At 42.4% G+C, this 18,811-nt stretch overlaps 1 protein-coding gene across 1 annotated transcript in view; it reads left to right on the top strand.

The window, feature by feature from the left end:
- Nucleotides 1–18,811, top strand: part of OBSCN (obscurin, cytoskeletal calmodulin and titin-interacting RhoGEF) — a 184,266-nt gene that overhangs the window by 123,579 nt on the left and 41,876 nt on the right. Inside the window, exons 77-92 of the mRNA XM_055805894.1 lie at nucleotides 1,161–1,189; nucleotides 1,485–1,613; nucleotides 2,429–2,568; nucleotides 3,292–3,492; nucleotides 3,817–3,899; nucleotides 4,648–4,821; nucleotides 6,272–6,431; nucleotides 7,765–7,881; nucleotides 9,147–9,311; nucleotides 10,617–10,775; nucleotides 12,009–12,186; nucleotides 13,837–13,950; nucleotides 14,663–14,830; nucleotides 15,191–15,293; nucleotides 15,846–15,975; nucleotides 17,110–17,215. Coding sequence (XP_055661869.1) covers nucleotides 1,161–1,189; nucleotides 1,485–1,613; nucleotides 2,429–2,568; nucleotides 3,292–3,492; nucleotides 3,817–3,899; nucleotides 4,648–4,821; nucleotides 6,272–6,431; nucleotides 7,765–7,881; nucleotides 9,147–9,311; nucleotides 10,617–10,775; nucleotides 12,009–12,186; nucleotides 13,837–13,950; nucleotides 14,663–14,830; nucleotides 15,191–15,293; nucleotides 15,846–15,975; nucleotides 17,110–17,215 — 2,156 coding nt within the window. The remainder of the gene's footprint in view (nucleotides 1–1,160; nucleotides 1,190–1,484; nucleotides 1,614–2,428; nucleotides 2,569–3,291; nucleotides 3,493–3,816; nucleotides 3,900–4,647; nucleotides 4,822–6,271; nucleotides 6,432–7,764; nucleotides 7,882–9,146; nucleotides 9,312–10,616; nucleotides 10,776–12,008; nucleotides 12,187–13,836; nucleotides 13,951–14,662; nucleotides 14,831–15,190; nucleotides 15,294–15,845; nucleotides 15,976–17,109; nucleotides 17,216–18,811) is intronic.

The raw sequence follows: 18,811 nt of genomic DNA, 5'->3' as shown, positions 1-18,811 counted from the left end.
ATTCATGCCTTGGGTACTAGGTAGATAAAATCTGAAAAGCGGTACCCACCTGGACACACATTAGCTTCTGGAGTGTGTCTAGCCTAAAAGGCTTGACCAGTCTTCCTCTGAAGTGTGAAGAAAGTGAAGAAGGGTGCAGTCTGAATTCAGCTGTTCCACTGCTACCTGTCCCAAGGATGTGCCCAGGCTCTGTTAAGCATCCTTAGTGATAATATGGCTTATCATATATCGAGTGGAGCGAGCTTCCTCGTGCTTCCTATGTACTAACAGAGAATTAGGGAAGAGCAGCTTGTGCAATGAACATTTATATCCTGCTTCCCACAGGAATGGCAGAGATGTTGCCTTCAGGGTATTAGTATTGTGACAGCTGTAGTTTTTGGGAAACACCACATGTGGTCTTCATCACAGGCAAGTACATGCTGGTAGCTCTTCACGTCTGTGAAAACATGTCTGTTTTCACTCAGTGTTGACAAGAGAAACTCCTGTCCCTTTCCTGCTGGCATGAATGGATTTGGAGCTGGCAAAAGCTGTCAGTGTAGCAAGGGTCTCCTTGGACCTCAAAGCCACTGCAGTGCCAGCAGTCGGCTTGTGTCCCAACACACAGGCATCCTGCTGTGGTGGGAGCAGACCTCTTGGCAGGACCACAGCATCTGCTTATTCTCCAGTCCTTGGTTTCCTGGTGAGACCACTGGAAATTGGTGAGCATCAGTTCACTGAGAAGTGACTGAGACCACAGATCCCACTGGACATAATGTCTCCAACTGTAACGGTTTTATTTCAGTGTTAGCTGGGAATAAAGTCCCAGTGGCACCAGGGAGATGGAGGCTGCTCCATTCTGCAACCTACTCGCTAAGCAGCCAGGTCTTCTCATGAAACAGTTTGAAATAAAAGTCAGGAATAAGGAGAATTCTCAGATGGGATTTGGCTCAAAGATTAGGACACCCAAGTGTTTCTGTGCCCATATGAGCCAGGTGCCCCAGTTCTCATTTCATACAGGGGCCCTGGTGAGTATCACCTGCCAGCACCTGCAGCCCAGACCAGAGTCCCACCTTCGGTATTCCCAGCCTGCACGTATGAGGTGTGAGGAGGGTCTGTTTCTCCTTTAGTTCTCCTTACTTCACATTTTATTTTAACTTTTAACTCTGCTTTTTCTTTTTCAGAGCTATTCATCCCTCTGAAACAAGAGAAGGTAAGAGAAGCTGTTTTCTCTCTCCTACTCCTGCCGTGCATGTCTGCAGCTGAGAACATGAGTTTCAAGATTGCCAACTACTGTTGTCCAGTTTTCTTGAAGCTGTCTGATATGTTGGAACTTTTCAGGACTGGTCTCCGTTCAAGGGTGAATTATTTAGATGAAATATGAGCAAGCACAGTTTTAAAAACGGGGAAGTAAAGAAAATCAGACCTTCCACAGAAGCTTTTGTTACTCAAAAAAGATGACTGTCCAGTGCTATTGCCTGCTTAATACAAAATTCTCTCTTTTCTAGGAGACCTTGAAGCTGGTAGAGAAGGTGTACCCAAAAGCCCTATTTCATTAGCTGATGTTGGCTCAGAAGAGTTCTTCCAGAAACTCACCTCACGTATCTCAGAAATGGTATCTGCAAAAATAAGTCAGGGTAAGGAACTTGGCAAACACAATTTAATCAATGTAGAAAAATATGCATTTTTTTTTTTAAAGATATCATTTGGACTTAAATATCAGTGAGATTTATGAAGATTTGAGACAGTCATCCTCATAAGCGTATGAACATTGGTAAATGCTTAGGACTAAGAATTTAAGAGTCCATCCAAACTACATGTCTTAATTTACGGTTTTGAACTAGAAAAAAAAATACAGTAAACTAAGATGGCTAGTCTCCATTTTATGCATAGTGTTTATGCAGGAATAACTTTAAGCTTTAGAGTGGAGGGCAGGTTGTAAAATGGAAGTGTATTTTGAACATCTTGGGTATTTTGAGCTCCTCAGATACTCATCACTCTGGAGTCTGAAAGCAATCCTGTTTTGAAGACTTCCCACGTCCTCAAATTTTAGCCCTCAGTGGGGTTTTAACATCAAGTTGAGGCTGAAAACTGTGCATAGCTGTGCAGTAATCCAATGAGTTGCTGAATGACACAAAAAAAAATCCTGGTTTGTGCATCATATACTGATTGTCGTGTAGTAAAATTTTGTCTTGAAGCAAAAATAGAGGAATTACCTCTCCTACAAAAGTTCTTGCAGTGCAGCAGCAATATTTGTAGGCATGCAACCTCCTGTATTAAAACGTCTCAATAATTTATTTAATCCTAAGTATCAATAGGAGACCACACTAAATACTACAAATGCTCTTCCCAGGGAATATTTGATTTTATGAAATTGAGAATTATTATAGGTTTGATTCTTGTTCAAATTGGGGATCTTTATTTCATACTTTGCTGTTCCTCTGCTTTTTAGCTACGCTTCGAGTGCCAGGTGCAGAAAGTGATGATGAATCAAAAACGCCCTCTGCATCTCCTCGCCATGGACGATCCAGACCTTCATCCATTGCTCAGGAGTCCTCCTCTGAATCTGAAGATGGTGATTCCAGAGGAGAGGTATATCTTTATAGACAAGTTTGACGCAAGGAGAAAACTTCACTTAGAATGATCCATCTCCTATAGTTTAAGGATCTCTGTTGCCTTTAGGGATGTACTTCACTTTAGTAGTTACACTTAGTAGTGAAGTATCGAGTCTGTGATATAAAGCACAGAGAATCAAATTCTGATGCTTGCTGTGGGATCTTGAACAGGTTGTTCAAGTCAACATGGTCCAAATATATCCATTATTTGGCATCTTTCGCTTTCATGGCTGAGCTTCAGAAACTCAGAGGTTGATTTTCTGCAACCTTGGACAGAGTTGGTCAGAAGAATTTTGTTGAGAAATTTTTAATGAGAAAAATGTGAATTTTGTGAAAATTGGAAAACTTCAGGGTATTCATTTCAAACACTTCCTAAAAATAAAATAAAATAAAATAAAATTGAAACTTTGGAATTGTTACCTTACTTGACATTTTCAGGACCACTCTTTGTGTTTTGCCTTGGAAGAAAAATCCACTGTTTCATGATGTAAATCCAAACCACCTCAAATAGATATTTTTGAAAATATGGCCTGAGCCTCCTAGAGCTTTAGTCTTCCACTTGCAAAAAGCAAACACTGATTCTTTTTGCTGTACAAGGGCTGGACAATGAAACATTAGACACAGTTAAGCACTTACATTCTGCTGGTGTTACTGCATTCTATTTTCAGAGCACAAAATGACTGTCACTTTATGCCTGCAGATCTTTGACGTCTACATGGTCACAGCTGACTACATACCTGCTGCACCTGACAGAGAGACCATCACTTTGAAAGAAGGCCAATATGTGGAGGTCCTTGATTCAGCTCATCCTCTGAAATGGCTGGTCAGAACTAAACCCACTAAATCTAGCCCCTCTCGACAGGGATGGGTATCTCCAGCTTATCTGGACAAGAAATTAAAGGTGACTGATCATATGATGGGTTTTTTTAATGTAAAATTACCTGCTCTTGTTGCAGTTTAGAGCCATCCCTTTTGCAAGGAGTGGTGGATGAGGACATTGTTGAAGGGGTCTGTGACATGATGGACTTTTTAGTGTTTTGATTAGACAGTATTTCTGTACGTGTGCAGGGGTGCCTGGGTTTGAAAGACCTAATCATCCTCCAGCAAGAAAGAAATTCCACACTGGTTTAGGAATTGTTGAAAGGGACTGTGAATACATGAGGGATATTCCTCAGCATGCACTGTTAGCTTAAAAGAATAACATTTATTTTTTGTTGTATTTTAGTTGTCACCAGAGTGGGGAACAACAGAAGCTCCCGAGTTCCCTGGGGAATTTGTTTCTGAAGATGAATATAAAAGGAAGCTGAGGTGAGCCCGTGTCATTTGGTATTTGCACCTTTGATTTTCCCTGCCTCTTGAACTGACATGAGTGTTGACATCTAGGTCCCTCCTGCCAGAGTCACTGGTTTTGTTCTGTTGAGTCCTGCCACCTCCCTTTCCCCAGAATCAAGCAAACCCATGACTCTCAGACTGGTCATTAGTGGTCTTTGGTTGGGTTTTGTTGTTGATTTCAGCCTACGAGAAGTCCAGGCAATCTAAATCATACTGGATGACTTGAAAGGAGAGCTTTACAGGATGCAGATTCTGGAAGCTCTCAGATTTCACAAAATCCTAAGCTACAGTACCTCTGTGCTTTGGGGTGCCCTGTATCTGAGGGTGATGTCTAAAGAGGGAGTGAAAGCACTCAACCTTGAGTGCTCCCTTGCAGTGCACACACTACTGAGCGTGCTGTCATGGAGATACTTGCTTTCTTGATTGCATCAAGTGGCGTTGAAATTGCTACTGTCTACTTCACATAGATCCTTTTGTTACTCACGCTCTGTTTTATCTGCCCTAGGAGCAGATGTCTGTAAGAGAGAGGTAGATGTCACTCCATGAGTAGGGTGTCCAAGTTCCTCTGATGGTCAGAGAGGATCTAGCCAACACACTCCAGGGAGTCTGTTCCTCCGATCATGTATCTCTACTTTAGAGCCTAAAAGTCTCTCAGCATGTCAAGGATTGATGAGTTGTGATAATTTTTCTGTGATTTCTTTTTGCTTATTTGTCTTCCCTTCAGTGTTCTTATTCAAGAGCTGCTGATCTCGGAAGAGGATTACATTCAGGATCTCCAGTTCCTCCAGACTCATCACCTTAAGTACACTGAGACCTGTTCCAATGTCCCAGGAGCTGTCGCTAGTCAGAAATCCACCATCTTCAGAAATGTTGATGACATTGCTCGCTTCCATTCCAGGTGGGCATTTCCACATGCCTTCATTCGAGACCAAATTGTCTGTTCAGGCTGACATACCTGGTGTGAGAGCCACAGTACTATTATTACTGTGAAGGATGTGGAGCACTGGCAGTGCTAAAGTGCAAGGGAATCAATGGTCCTTTTGGGATGATAGATGATGGCATAGCACAAGGCTGGGACTCCTGTAATACCCTTCAGAGCTATAAGGCTTCATATGTCTAGCTTATTTCTTACCCTTTTAAGCGAATTTGACAGAGAAACAGTGAATTATTACAAAAAGGCAGCATGGTTTTTGTAAAAAGCACTTCAGTGGTGTCTTCATAGAGATGCACATTCATCTAAAACTGATGCCAGCCTCTATGCATTCAAAACACACCCAGCTGAAGCAGGCTGCCCAGGCACAGCACCTTGGCGCAATGCCTCTGCCTGCTCCAAGAAAGGATTTACTGCAGATCTGCTGCTCACAAAGCAACTTCCCAAAGTCCAGGCTGAAATACTTTTACTCACCAGGAAGAAGAGGTGTTGTACAATGTCTTATGTGCCTTAGGTTTTCCACTTCTAAGGGGCTTGCTTTTACACCTTGAGACCCTTGCTGTCGTGGAAAGACCCTGCCAAAAGCATGAGAATCACCCTTTCTTCCCCATTTTCCTACTCTGTGGTCCTAACTTTTGGCTTACATTGGGTCGGGGGTGTCAATAATACTCACACACAAAGCTCAATGATCAGTGAGCACGCAGCATCTTCCCTGATCAGCGTGTGCTCCCACTGGTGCTGGTAGCATTGGAAGCAGGAGCAGCCAGTAAGGAGTTTGAGCAGTCTATGATGAAACGTATATAATTACCCTGGGAAAAGCATTACGGGGGACACCGCTTCTGCAATGGGGAAGATGCTTACGTGGGCCATCTGGCAGTTTTCCTGGCTGGGTCACGAGGAAAGATTTTTCTTCTCTTTTCTACCCCCTCCTCTCTCTTCTACCTGCCTCTCTGCTTGTTTTTCCCCAAAAGTAACTTCAGCTGCAAGAGGTGATGCATGTCATCAGCTGCCAACACTGCTAAAAATCTTCATGCATGTGAACCTGTCTCAACACCCTTTGTGAAGCCGTGGGGATCTCTGTCTTCACTCATGTGGGTGGCTCCTTGATCCTTAGACTGAGGCATAAGGATCTGGGGAAGGGTTAACTTCCCAGCTTGAGCTAAGCCCTGGAAAGTTACCCCTACCTTCCTTGCAGGGCATTTCATACATCCGAATTATGAGGGACAGCACCATGCTGGATGAAGAGGCAGTGAGAAGTTTAATGCTAATGTGGCAGCACCCCTCGTTTCCCCCAGTCATTCCCTTTAATCTCTCTGAACCTGAAATTGCCTGATTTAAAAGCCTGGCTGCCAGGGCTGTGTTCCAGCCTCACTCCATCACCTTCTCCTCAAATGTCCTTTATTCTTTGTCTCCGCAGTGTCTTCCTCCGAGGCTTGCAGAAATGTGACACTGATGATGATGTGGCCATGTGCTTTATCAAGCACGAAACAGATTTTAATAAGTACATCCAGTACCTGGTGGGGAGGGTACAGGCTGAGTCGATTGTGGTCAGCAAAGCTGTCCAGGAATTCTACAAGGTAAAACATTAGCCAAAGTACCTGCGGAACATGCACCCTATAACCCACTGCAGCAAGAAATGTAGTTATTAATCAAATGTGATCCTGAAAAGGATTTTTTTTTTTTTTGTGGGAAATCTTGGCCAAATATAATAATTCTGCGTTCACTCTCTAGCTCTTCCTGGTAGGTGCAACCAAGATGGGAGCATAATTACATACGCTTATCCATTTATGAATATTATAAAGTTTATACAGCTATGAATATGGTTGTAATTAAGGGATGTTTTGAGACAGTATAAAACCAAGCAAACTCACATAAATCGTAGGTATAGATAGGCAAATCCTGTTTCTCTGCTCCAGCTGCTCAGGAGTGAAGTTCACTAGTGAAAATGGGTACACACAACGCTCCAGATCCATGAGCACATGCATATTTGTGGACCCTTTGAGTAGCAAGCATGGCCCCTCTGTCCAATACCTGTGTGCTGAGCCTGAGTGCTTTTACCCTCTCCATGAGCCTCCTACTCAGCAGCTAGTCCAACCTGATGTTTGCTAGAAAAGAAATGCACATGTTCACACTCGCCCCACATTCACAGATCCTTCAAGTTACCAGCACAAGCTCTCAGCCTCCCTAATGTCCATGCCTGGACCCTGGGTCTCCTGCATCTATCCAGATGGAAGTTTGCTGGTGAGTTGTACGCATTTTCACCTGTGGCAAATTTATTTTTAAAATATAATATATATTTAAAATATAATTAATATTTTATTTATAAAGGATTATCCTTTCCAACTGATGTGGTGCTCATGGGTGCAAATGCGTCCAGCTGGGGCTGATATCCCAGCCTGCAGAGCCTGTGACCTGTGCTTACCGCTCCAGGTGCCAGTGCTGAGACCCTCACTGGCTCCGGTTGCTGGCATCTGGAGTGGGAAGCACAGGTCACAGGCTCCATGTGCTGGGATATCTGGTCGCTGGCATTGCAAACACACGGACCACTCTCGACCAAGATCTGGCACTGAGCTCACCCACTCCTGCCCTCCCACCCGCTGACAGCACTGGTCTCTCCTGTCCCTCCATCTGGTTCTGCAAGCTTTGGATCACATTTCCCCAGTGTCAGCCCTGCACTGGAAAAGCAGACAAATTCAGCGTTTTGGACATTGTGCAATCTGAAATGATAACTGTCTGGTAAAGGCTGGGGGATGGTTGCAGATGTCCAAACTACGGGCTAGTAAGGTCCAGCAGAGCTGCCCAGCTTTGGCTGAGTTAAGTCTATGAACCAGCATCATATGAGCATTTCCAGGGAGCAATCTTTTCTGTTTTCTTTATAACCTTTCTTCATTCTTCTATGCATTTTTTCAGAGATACACAGATGAAATTTTAACTAATGAAGACCCTTCACAGCCACTTATCCCACCACTGCAGCACTACCTGGAAAAACCCATAAACAGGATCCAGCAGTATCAGACTATAATCAAGGTGAAGAGTTTCTTTTATACGCTTATATCAGATATGTTTATGTTCTTTGTGTAGCTTGTGCAGGAAAATATTTCATATTTCTTGGCTTCCTTCTGATGCAACATACAATTGAAAGCTGCTTGAGTAGGACAGTCAGTAATCACCACCAGTGAGGGTGCTCTCGGAATACTTTTCTAAATGTAAATCCAGGTAGATGTTCAGTCTCCAACCCCATAAAGTTCAGCCAGCTTTATCTGAGGGGTCTTTAGATATGTGCGTATGCGTATATAAAAAGTATGCTTATATGCGCATATATATATATATGGATACATGTATGTATGTATGCATGACAAGTATGAATTTGCTTCACGCTCAGCAACCATTATTTGTAAAAATAAGCAGTTTCCAGTGTGTAAGATACTGACTTACCACTTTCTCTCCTTGTATTTCATACTGATGTTTAGTAAGATGAAATTTATGTTTTCTGAAAAGCTTTGTCCCATTCTACAATCCTGAAATGTTTCATCTTTCGAGTCTTCATCTGTCCTGCTATCCCAGGTTCTAGCCCAGACCACAAATGTTTCAGAGTGGCATTTTAAATAGTATTTTTCATGAGAAATAGCACTAGGATACCCAGGAAGATGGGTATATTTCATGCTGAAATATTTCTGTATTCTAGTGTTACGTAAGTGAGCAGTTTGAATAGTTTGAAGAACATTAACTTTCTAATTTTAAACACATGCCTGCACACAAACAACAAAATTTTGAAGGTTCTCTTGGAACAGAGAGCAACCACAGGGACTTTCCATGCCTTCATTGCTAGAAGGAACAGGAACAAATATGAGCGGAACAGGATAACTGCCATTTTGTGTTTTTTCCAACCTCTCTCTTTATTAATCTGGTACTGACTTGTAGTTTAGCACTACCATGTGAACTGCTCGGCTTGTGGCATCGTCAGGGCAAGCGTGAGAGAAATGCATTGGATACATTTAGGATTGCTTTGGGTTTTTTTGGTGTTGAATCACAGAATTATATCTGGTATTTCCTTAAGCTTTATCTTTGTTTAATATCAGTTGATGTAAGGAAAAGCCAGACTCATTGACATTAAGGCTGCAGAATGGGTAGGAAAGAAGTGACTTTAGTAGCTAAGCAGCATATGGTAAAAGAACGGCATAAAGTTGCTCAGATTAAAGAGCTGGAACAGGTACCGAGAAACTCTGACTATCAAGGAAATGTTGAGGGTCTTTTTCTGACTGCCCAGTAACATTTTCTTCATTGCTCTACAGGAATTAATCCGAAACAAAGCAAGAAATAGCCAAAACTGCACGTTGCTGGAGCAGGCTTATGCCATTGTGTCTGCACTCACCCGAAGAGCAGAAAACAACCTCCATGTCTCACTCATTGAGAATTATCCTGGGACCTTGGAAAGCCTTGGTGAACCCATCCGACAGGTAACTGGAATTTCTCAGTCAGGGTTAGGGCTATGCCTGCCTTCAATAGTTTCTAAGTAGCCTTAGGTCCTACAAGAAGCTCCTTTAGAAATCATATCTGAGAGTGAGTATTTGCTTATTGCCTTTCGTACTGTTCAGAGAGGTGGATGTCCTGGCTTGATTAAGGTTTGAAGCACTAGATCATAGATGCTTATAGAGCAATTCATACATAATATAGTCATTTGCCTTTCCAAGCCACTCATCAAACAGAAACAGATTTGTTCTGGGCCCCCACATTTTAAGCATTTTATATTTTTCTCCTCCTCTCTCACTATTGGCAAGCTCCTGAAATTACTGGCATCAGTGGGTTTTTCCTGCTGATTCATCAGGTGTTAGAAGCTCACTGAGCCTTTTCATCTACATGTTTTCAAATTTACACTGTTCTTTCAAAGAGCTTAATGGGCTGGGCAACTTAATACAAGGGAGCGCAGCATACATACATTGGATGTACTCCATGTGAAAACATTGTGTCAGCCTATGGACGTTTCTCCCACAGCTGTTCATAGATCTTCGGAAGACCTGTGTGCTCCTCCAGGTGTCTCTCATGAAATAGATGTGTGGTTTAGGGGCACAGAGGAAAGATGACGCAGCTATTAGGACACCAGTCTAAGACTTTCAACACCCTTACTCAAATTCCTGCTTCTTTGTAGACTTACTGTGTCATGCTGGGCAAGACATTTACTCTGCCTGTTTGTATCCTATTGGGAATCGCAGTGTATGGCTGAGCAAAGTTGTAAGGCTAAATAACAGTAGCACTTGGATGGGCTTGCGTCTATCCACATCTAGACATCTGATCACACCCCAAGAGTGCTTACTTCTCCCTAATGATGCCAGGGGGGAGCCCACATCACGAACTGAGCTGTGTGTGTCTGGATGCATGTGAAATGAATGTCCTGCTCTGGTGAAGGAGACCAAGTAAACATATAAAGTGTCCGCCTAACACACAAAATACAGTTTTCCATTAGCATTGCCATTTCCAAGAGTGTGCCTGCCTGACAAGAGCTCTGTGTTTCTCTGGCAATAAGTAATACTATTTAAAGGAGAATGCAATGACAACTGCTGTGTGCACCACTGTTGGTGCTGTCAGTCTAATGCATTGCTTTCAGCATTAGAAACAATCTTCTGTGCTGTAATAAAACAGATACATAAGGTGACGATGTGATGGTAAACATTGATTATCTGTTCGCTGAAAAATGATGGTGAGACATCATTGTGCTAATGATTCCAGATTTATCACTATGCGCTCTTCCTTCTTTTTCCTATCAGGGCCACTTCATTGTGTGGGAAGGAGCTCCAGGAGCTAGGATGGCTTGGAAAGGACACAAAAGACATGTCTTCCTCTTCAAAAACTATATTGTGATCTGCAAACCAAAGCGAGACACAAAGACAGACACCTACAGTTACATCTTCAAGAACATCATGAAGGTCTGATCATTATGCCCTCACCTAGAGCATTTCTTTGTCATTTAGAACTTAACATTTATATCCAGCTTGGACATTTCACTAATCCTTTTGAGCAGTTCCTTTGTTTCTAAAAGTCTTTGAAGCACAAGTAGAATCTACGTCTATCCCAACATCTCTCTGTTAAACCTGTCAGAAACATGTCAGAAACTATCAGGAGCATGGGTGGGTTTTTACTGGGAAGCAATGGGATGACATGTACAAGTGTTCAGTCATCTCTTACCTCATCGAGTTAACTGCATAAGCACATGATATTGATGTGAATTTTTCTGTCTATAGTGTTTGCTAGCATTTGTAGATTTTTGGTTTTGGCAGTTGTAGTAAATTTAGTTGTATATTCCCAGTGGTTCTCTCCGCTGGTTATGTCCTTTTCTGACACCAATTCCTGTTTAAAAATGAAAAATTCAGAGGATTTGATCAGCTCATCTTCAGACATTCAAGGCTCAGGTTAAAATTGCAAGAAATTGCAGAAGGAGTTCTCACAAGGCAGTAGATGCTCAACTCCAGTAAAAATCAACCAACCAAACAAAAAAGTTTGTGAACAAGCCCATTTGAGGCTTTCTGAAAAACCTTATCTCTTTCTTTACCAATATTCATAGGTGGATTTTATTTTCCAAGAAAAAAAATGGTGCTTTGTCCAGAGAGTGGCTGTTCTATAATTTCTTTTCATGTAGTCCTTAGTTGTGCTACTCCTGGGCCCAACAGCGCTGCAGTTGTGCATGGCAGTGTGTCCCACCTTGGGATACCCTTTAATGCTGGATAGTATTTCCCTGAAATGTGATAATTACTCCCAGGAAAATTTATATCTGGTAACCAGAAAGTCAGGTGTACTGGAGAAAGGTTTGCAAAGTGATCCTGATTGCTGTTCAGCCAAAGCCATGTTGCATTGCTCATGCAATATGAAAACTCTTTAAAAGTGATGTAAATTATCCCTTTGCTGTTGGAGCATCTAATATTGCTGTAATGGGAATGGCACAACTTAGATCCGCTAAAGAGAGTACATGCTGGCAGCAGACTTGCTGGTCGATATTTTTTTCCATTTTGAACCTTGATTGAAGATGGTTCTGGTTCACACAAGCTAAGTTCAGATATGAACTGTCCTAAACTCTGGGATTCAGCTGTGGGAAAGGTCCTGGCTGAAATTCAGCCCTAAGAACACTGACTGTGTGTTGACTCTCTGGTCCTTCTGTCGCGCAGCTGAACAACATAGATGTGAACGACCTTGTGGAAGGGGATGACCGGGCATTTGAGATCTGGCATGAACGGGAAGACTTGGTCCGCAAGTACCTCCTTCAGGCACGTACAGTGAATATCAAGAACTCCTGGGTGAAGGAGATCTGTGGCATACAGCAGCGGATCAGCGAGCCGGTCTGGAGTGAGTATGGCCCGAGATAGCCCAAACCTCCTGTATTTTTTTTGCGTGGTCTCCCTGATTCAGGAACGAGATTAGCAAAAGAGGGAGAGAAACCATTTAGGGTTATCTGCCACCTCTTAAACTGAGCTAGGGTTGGAGGTTTTCCTTTAATCACATCGCAGAGTGTTGTAAATAACAGCTCGCATGACTTGACAGCAAGCAGTGAGCTTTAACTGGAGTGGTTATAGCAGCGTTAGGTCCTCCACCTGAGCTAGGGAGGGCATCTTTAGCACAGTGGGACAGTGGTGTTTGACTCTCTCCATTTACCATCAAGGGAAACAAGACTGTATAGCACTGAAGCGATTAAGTTTACATGACAGAGGTCCCACAGGACCTGTATAGGTTTTTAGGCAATAGCAGGCCAGGCGAGTGACTTTCCAATTACTCTTCAAAGTCCATAATCCCAGCGTGGAAAATACAGGCTGATGAGCTGAGAAGAGCTGGCTATCCCTGGCTATTTCCACTGATGTGGATTCGATGGAGGATCAGACAGTGGTTGCTCAGTTGCCTGTCATCATATTCATACATTTTTTTGTCAATAATCAGAGGATGTTGTTTTCCAGCAAAATAGCCCAGAAAATGTGCATCACTGGAGAAGAGAAACACATTATTGAAACTTCTAAAACACAAATTGCAGAGCTGGCACTGGAGAGGCATCTGATCTGGCAGGGATTGTGGAAGGGTAGATGACCACAGAATCTGGTGACAAGGGCCCTGGCCTGCTGCATGAAAAGGATCAGACTCCAGCGGGTAGTTTTCTCAGGACCTGACCCAGAGTCCTACTCATACCAGTCTCAACCCCCCTGTGACTTTGTTGGGTACCGAATCCTCCATTCAACTGCTGGCTTATGTTGCTGAATCCGGCCACATGTGTTTCCTTTGGATTTTTATCTCGTCATTCAGGCTGCTTCATCCTCACTGTCATTTGAGATTCCACTGGTTTTTCTATCCACAAATTTATCAGCAGGGATATCAGGTCTTTATTGTCCAGGTATAAGCTACAAATGGTGTCCTTTACAGTGTCTTTTTGGTGTCTTAAAATGCCAGAACAGAATTTGTTTTAGTGTATATACACTGAAAACAAGTCTGGATATTTAATTTTTTTTTTATTTTAGTGAAGTGTTCTAATGAGGAAGACTATCAGAATAATTTTGCGTAGTTTCATATGGTAGTAGTAAATTAAAATAAAAGTCCCTTAACAAAGCACAGAAGTCATTGTACGGAGACTAACAGAATACTAGTTTGGATATCAAGGGTGCATTTTAATTGGGGAAATATCTTAACTGTGGTAGCTGTGTGGTGTATGAATAATGGATGGGCTTATTAAAATTATGACATAAAATACTTCCAGATAAGCAACAAACCCCTTTTTTTCTATGGCCCATCTTTATAGCCAACAACAGGTATTTGACAGACTGAATTTAGTCTCGGATAAGCAAGGACAGCATGCCACCTGGAAAGTCATTAGCTGCTAAAATTCCCTGTTTAGCTTTCCATTCTGAACCTCACAGATCTTCAAAAATGATACCTATCCTTACCTTACTTTGCAGCCGCCACCCTATGGACAGAGCTCCCCTCCTCCAGACTAACATGCTCATTCTGGTGTTTCAGTACCTCCAGACTTTGAGGAAGAGCTGGCAGACTGTACAGCTGAGCTGGGAGAGACGGTCAAGCTGGCTTGCAAAGTTACAGGAGCTCCCAAGCCATCTGTCAGCTGGTACAAAGGTATGAGCAGCAAGTCACGAAATGCACCATCCACAGTTGTTCTTCAACTGTATTGCTTTGTGCTAATCGGGTAGCAGGGAATCTAAAAGCTGACCACCTAGAGATACCCAAGTCTAGTCTTAAAGTTAGCTACTAAGCAACCCAAGTAACTTAGATCTTCCTATGAGCTAATATACCCTGCTTTTTCAGGTTAGCCTGCATAGAGCCACAACCTGTGGCAGTTAGACAGCTTCTAGTAAATGAACAACTTATTTGAACTAGCTCAGATGTTTCCATGTCACAGCCCAGGCAGCTGTGTGGGCATAGTCTTTTCCCTGGCATTACTTGGCACTACTGTATTGCAGAGGAAACAGCTTTGCTCTAAGTTGATGCCTTGTAAAGATCTGTTCTGCATGTTTACAGTCACTTTGGAGGTGTTCCTTTGGCTAGCAAATCAGAGCTATAACTGCACAGCACATATTCTGGGAGAATTTCACTTTTAAATGAGGATTGGTGATGTATAAGGTCCCTCAACAGTGCTTTGCCCAGAAGATACTTTGTAGAGAGCTGGATGAAGATGAAAAGTTCATTCCTCAACTGCCAACATCAACTGCAATAAAGCAAATGCAGCTCTTGGTCCTCTCAAGCTGAAAAGCTGGACGAAATTCCCAGGGAGAAAATATAACTGCTACTAAGCTATTTTAAAAAAATAATAATTCCCTTTATCTTTAAGATGGAAAGCCTGTGGAGGTGGATCCCCATCACATTATAATAGAAGATCCCGATGGTTCCTGCACATTGATCTTGGACAACCTAACAGGTGTTGACTCAGGACAGTACATGTGCTTTGCTTCCAGTCCTGCTGGAAACGCCAGTACCTTGGGAAAGATCCTTGTTCAAGGTAAAGTTCTGCACAGATGCATTGTTTTAAAGGGGTCTGCTGTGTAATACCTTCCACGTAAATACTAAGACAATCCAGAAGGTCTGTATAACATCTACCGGATAATACTAAAAAAAATAATTTTGATGTACAGGTGCAGTCAATTGCTCTTGGGTCAAAAAATTTGGTCTTTAGTGCCTTGTGTGCGGACAGCGTGAGAATTATCTGGTCAGGGACACATCCTGCATATCTGGTCTTATTTTCTGTTACTAGTTACATTTATCCTGTGTGCAGACATCATGAGAATTATCTGGCCAGGGACACATCCTTCATATCTGGTCATATTTTCTGCTACTGGTTACGTTTATCTTTGCTTTGCAGTGCCACCACGGTTTGTGAACAAGGTTAGAAATGCTTATTTTGTCGAGGGTGAAGATGCTCAGTTTACCTGTACTATTGAAGGAGCACCTAGGCCTCAAATCAGGTCAGTTCTTCAAGTCACACTGGAACAAATCCTCTTTTTCCCATTTTGCATGGACAGAAGTCTCCTGTCTTTACTTTCAACGTTATGACTCCTTCTTCTCTCTGTCTTCCACCTTAACGCCATCCCAATGCTTGCTTTTCCTCATCCCAATGTTCCTGGGATTCTCCTGTTTGTTCTGGCTAGAATCTGAAAAGAACTACCTACAGATAACCCCTGACAGGACTGTATCAGACCTAGTACCCTGACAACAATTTTATCATTTCTTTATCCTCCCTGCCTTATACCTGAATAGATTTTATCAGCGACCAGTCTGGGGTATTCAGACAAACACCTCAGCATACATTCTCATGATTTGAAGCCCTTTTCCCTGCATTGACTGGTGAGATTTCCTGAGAAGAATCTCATAAACCTGAGCAGTTTAGTATCCATGTGTGCTCTACCCCCCTGTAGACCTATCTTGAGCTGTTTGCCTGCTGGTCTGATAGATGGATCAGTGAGCTGAGGACTTCATTATTTTTTTCCTGGCTTATGCTCAGTGTTTTCCACATGCAGGTGGTACAAAGATGGTGTAATGTTGAAGGACACAACTAAATACCAGACTTTCAGTGAACCACGGAGTGGCATGGTAGTCTTGGTGGTCAAGAACCCTTCCAATGAAGATATGGGACACTATGAATGTGAGGTAAGTTTGGAGAGATTTAAAGATCTGCTGTCTGACTTGACACAGGAGAATTAATTTTACTAGGAGAGATCCATGCATGAGATTAGTGACTGAGTAATTGCTACCACGTGCCGTATAAAAAATGTTTATAAAAAAAGTCAGGCTCTTCTGAAGTAGAACTGGATTGTGAACATCCAAAAGCTTCAGAATATTATGATCTGAGAGTTTAGGGGTTTAAATAATAATTGAGTGAGCTTTCTCTGTGGATTTGATTTAGATCCAGATCTCTAGAGGTACCTCTTACAAAGTTCAGGGCCGTTCTGACATAACATGTTGTTTCTGGAATGTCTTTAAATTAGGACAGATTCATTCTGCTACACAGAAACCATTCAAAGCCAAAAGAAAGAAATTAAGTGTAAATAGAAGTAAAAACCACTGACATTTCTGTTTGTTTAGCAAGCATAGGTGGAAGTACCTGATAAGTTAAAATAAAAGTACTGTAAAATATTTTCTAAAAATGAGTCATATTTTATGTATTCATTGTAATAAAATAGTAATAAGCTCTCAGGGCTCAACTAAAAACAGTTGACTTTGGTTCAGGAAATTAGGATGAGTCAGCAGACCCATGGTAAACAACTCGGCTCACAGCAACTTCACAGTTATTTCACAGAAGTGTTTAGGAAGTTTGAAATAATTTAGAGACTTATACTACAGTTTTAGCAACATCAGATTACCTTGCATTACCATTAGCTAAGATCCCAAGGTCCGGTATTCCCTTGGCTGATTAAGACTCAGTAGGTTAACTGATGCTAACCAAAGAAACCCCCTCCAGTGACCACCTGAACAGCCCACAGCAGGAATGTGCGCCTGTTGGTAGAGAAAGAGCTACCCCAGGACAAGCCACAGGCTGCAGAGCAAACTGCAGCTAACTGTAAATTAACTGATGTGCTGTAACTTGTCTGTACAAGTAATTTATGGTAAAGTGTTATTGTGAACTCCACCGAGCAGCAATGTGTTCAAACCCTAGCTTAGGTTTGGGGTTACATCTTCATTTCTGTTGTCATGTAATTGCAATGAATTTGTAATGTAGTATAGGAAGGTTTTATTATAAAAAAACACCCTGCATTTCATTTGGTACTGCATGATTCTCTTTAGCTGGTGAACAGATTAGGGTCTGCAAAAAGTGGAGCAGAACTTTACCATCACAGTGCTGCAGCCCTGACCCAGGAGAGGAGAGGAGACCAAGCCATTACCATAGAAGGTATGATCCTTGACCAGCTCCGTAAGTATGTCAGTGAATTGCTCTAAAACCACCTCATTGAGGATCGAATATATTTGCCATCTTATCCATGTCGATTGTTGGTGTACTTGTATCTGTATGTCTATCAAGATGTGCATGGGTATACTGCATCTCAGCTCTATACCCATCACCATCTGTTGATTGCCAAATCTGGCAAATCAACTTCATCATATAATGCTCGTAAAGGCATTATATGGAAAAGGAGGAGCAAATGAAGGGTACATCTCACCACCACTAGTGCAAGAAAAATGTTTCTGTCCCTGTTCGAATACATGCAAATGTGTGTCAGCCTGGCAGAATGTGAGTAACGTATGGCTGAGAAAAAACAGGGCCAGTCGGTAAAGCTGCAGGCATGTCATGCTCATTGCTGAAATACCACTGAAGACCATCTGGAATGACAGAGAAAGCAGCAGTGACAGCAGCATAGCCTGGGTAGTATTAGTTGATCCATTATCTAGGACTGTTCAGGGAGTACACACCATATAGCCACAGCTTCCTTTTTCTGCGTGTTTCACCTGAATTGGCAGGGTGATAGGAACTGATTTGACGCCCATCCAACAACACATCTCTTTCTTAACACCTTTAGGATGTGACTGCCTACAGTTACCTTCTTATCAAAGGGATTTCCGCAGGCAGTGTGTTTGACGTGCTTGCTATAAACCCATCACAACCAAGTATAAATCAGCGACTACATCTGCGTAAGGAACATCTCCTGGCATAGGGGACCCATTCTTCGTACATCTTAGAAGTGTCCTGGGCTGGCTGAGCATGGCCAGCCAGTGCTGTCTCTCTCAAACAGTTCCCAGCAGTGGTTCAGGAGATAATACAGCCGAGGGACCATCTATAATAGATAACGTAGTTATCTATTTATCTAGTTAATAGGGTAAGAAAGAGGACCAGGACTGGCACAGGCCATTCTATTCCAGCAGACCTTCGTGTCAGAGAGCTGTCCCAGATGTGGTTAGTGGAGACGCAGCCAAGAAAAGCCAGGGGTTTGCCAACAGCTGTAGAGCCTTCTTTCCTCATCAGTGTTTTCACATTGTCTTGCAGTAATAACAGGGGTTTAAGGGTGCTTTTGACGGGATAATTATTATTATTATCAACATTCACTAAGAGCCATCAAATACAAAGGCATCCTGACTTGAGAAGCTGCTGGGCAGCAAATGACTGGAGTGTGGAAAAATATTCAGGGACAATGGTACTCCACATATGTATTTTTTCCCCCCCATCATTTTCTATAGGTCTGTGCTGTTGGCTCTGTCTGAGACGGGGTCCTGGATGGCTGGACCCTTTAGCCAGCCCCCTGTAGATACTAATATATTATGACATTAAGAGGATTCAGACACAATGGGCTACTAAGATTAATATTGTGATCTATGTACTTGCTTGTCTTCCCTTTATGCTTGCTTTCCTTTTAGTCCTTTCCCAAAGAACCATCAAATCATTTGCAAGCATTACAGGGAGAATGGTGTTAGTAAGGCAACATCAGAATTGTTTCAGCACAATAAACCTTGCAGTACTGGAAGCTTTGCCCTTCCTGTACCCTAAAGAGAGAGA

This window comes from Falco peregrinus, chromosome 5, assembly GCF_023634155.1.
Source record: "Falco peregrinus isolate bFalPer1 chromosome 5, bFalPer1.pri, whole genome shotgun sequence".
NCBI lineage: Eukaryota > Metazoa > Chordata > Aves > Falconiformes > Falconidae > Falco > Falco peregrinus.
Note: the sequence above shows the minus strand (reverse complement) of the source record. Positions and strands in the feature narration are given on the sequence as shown.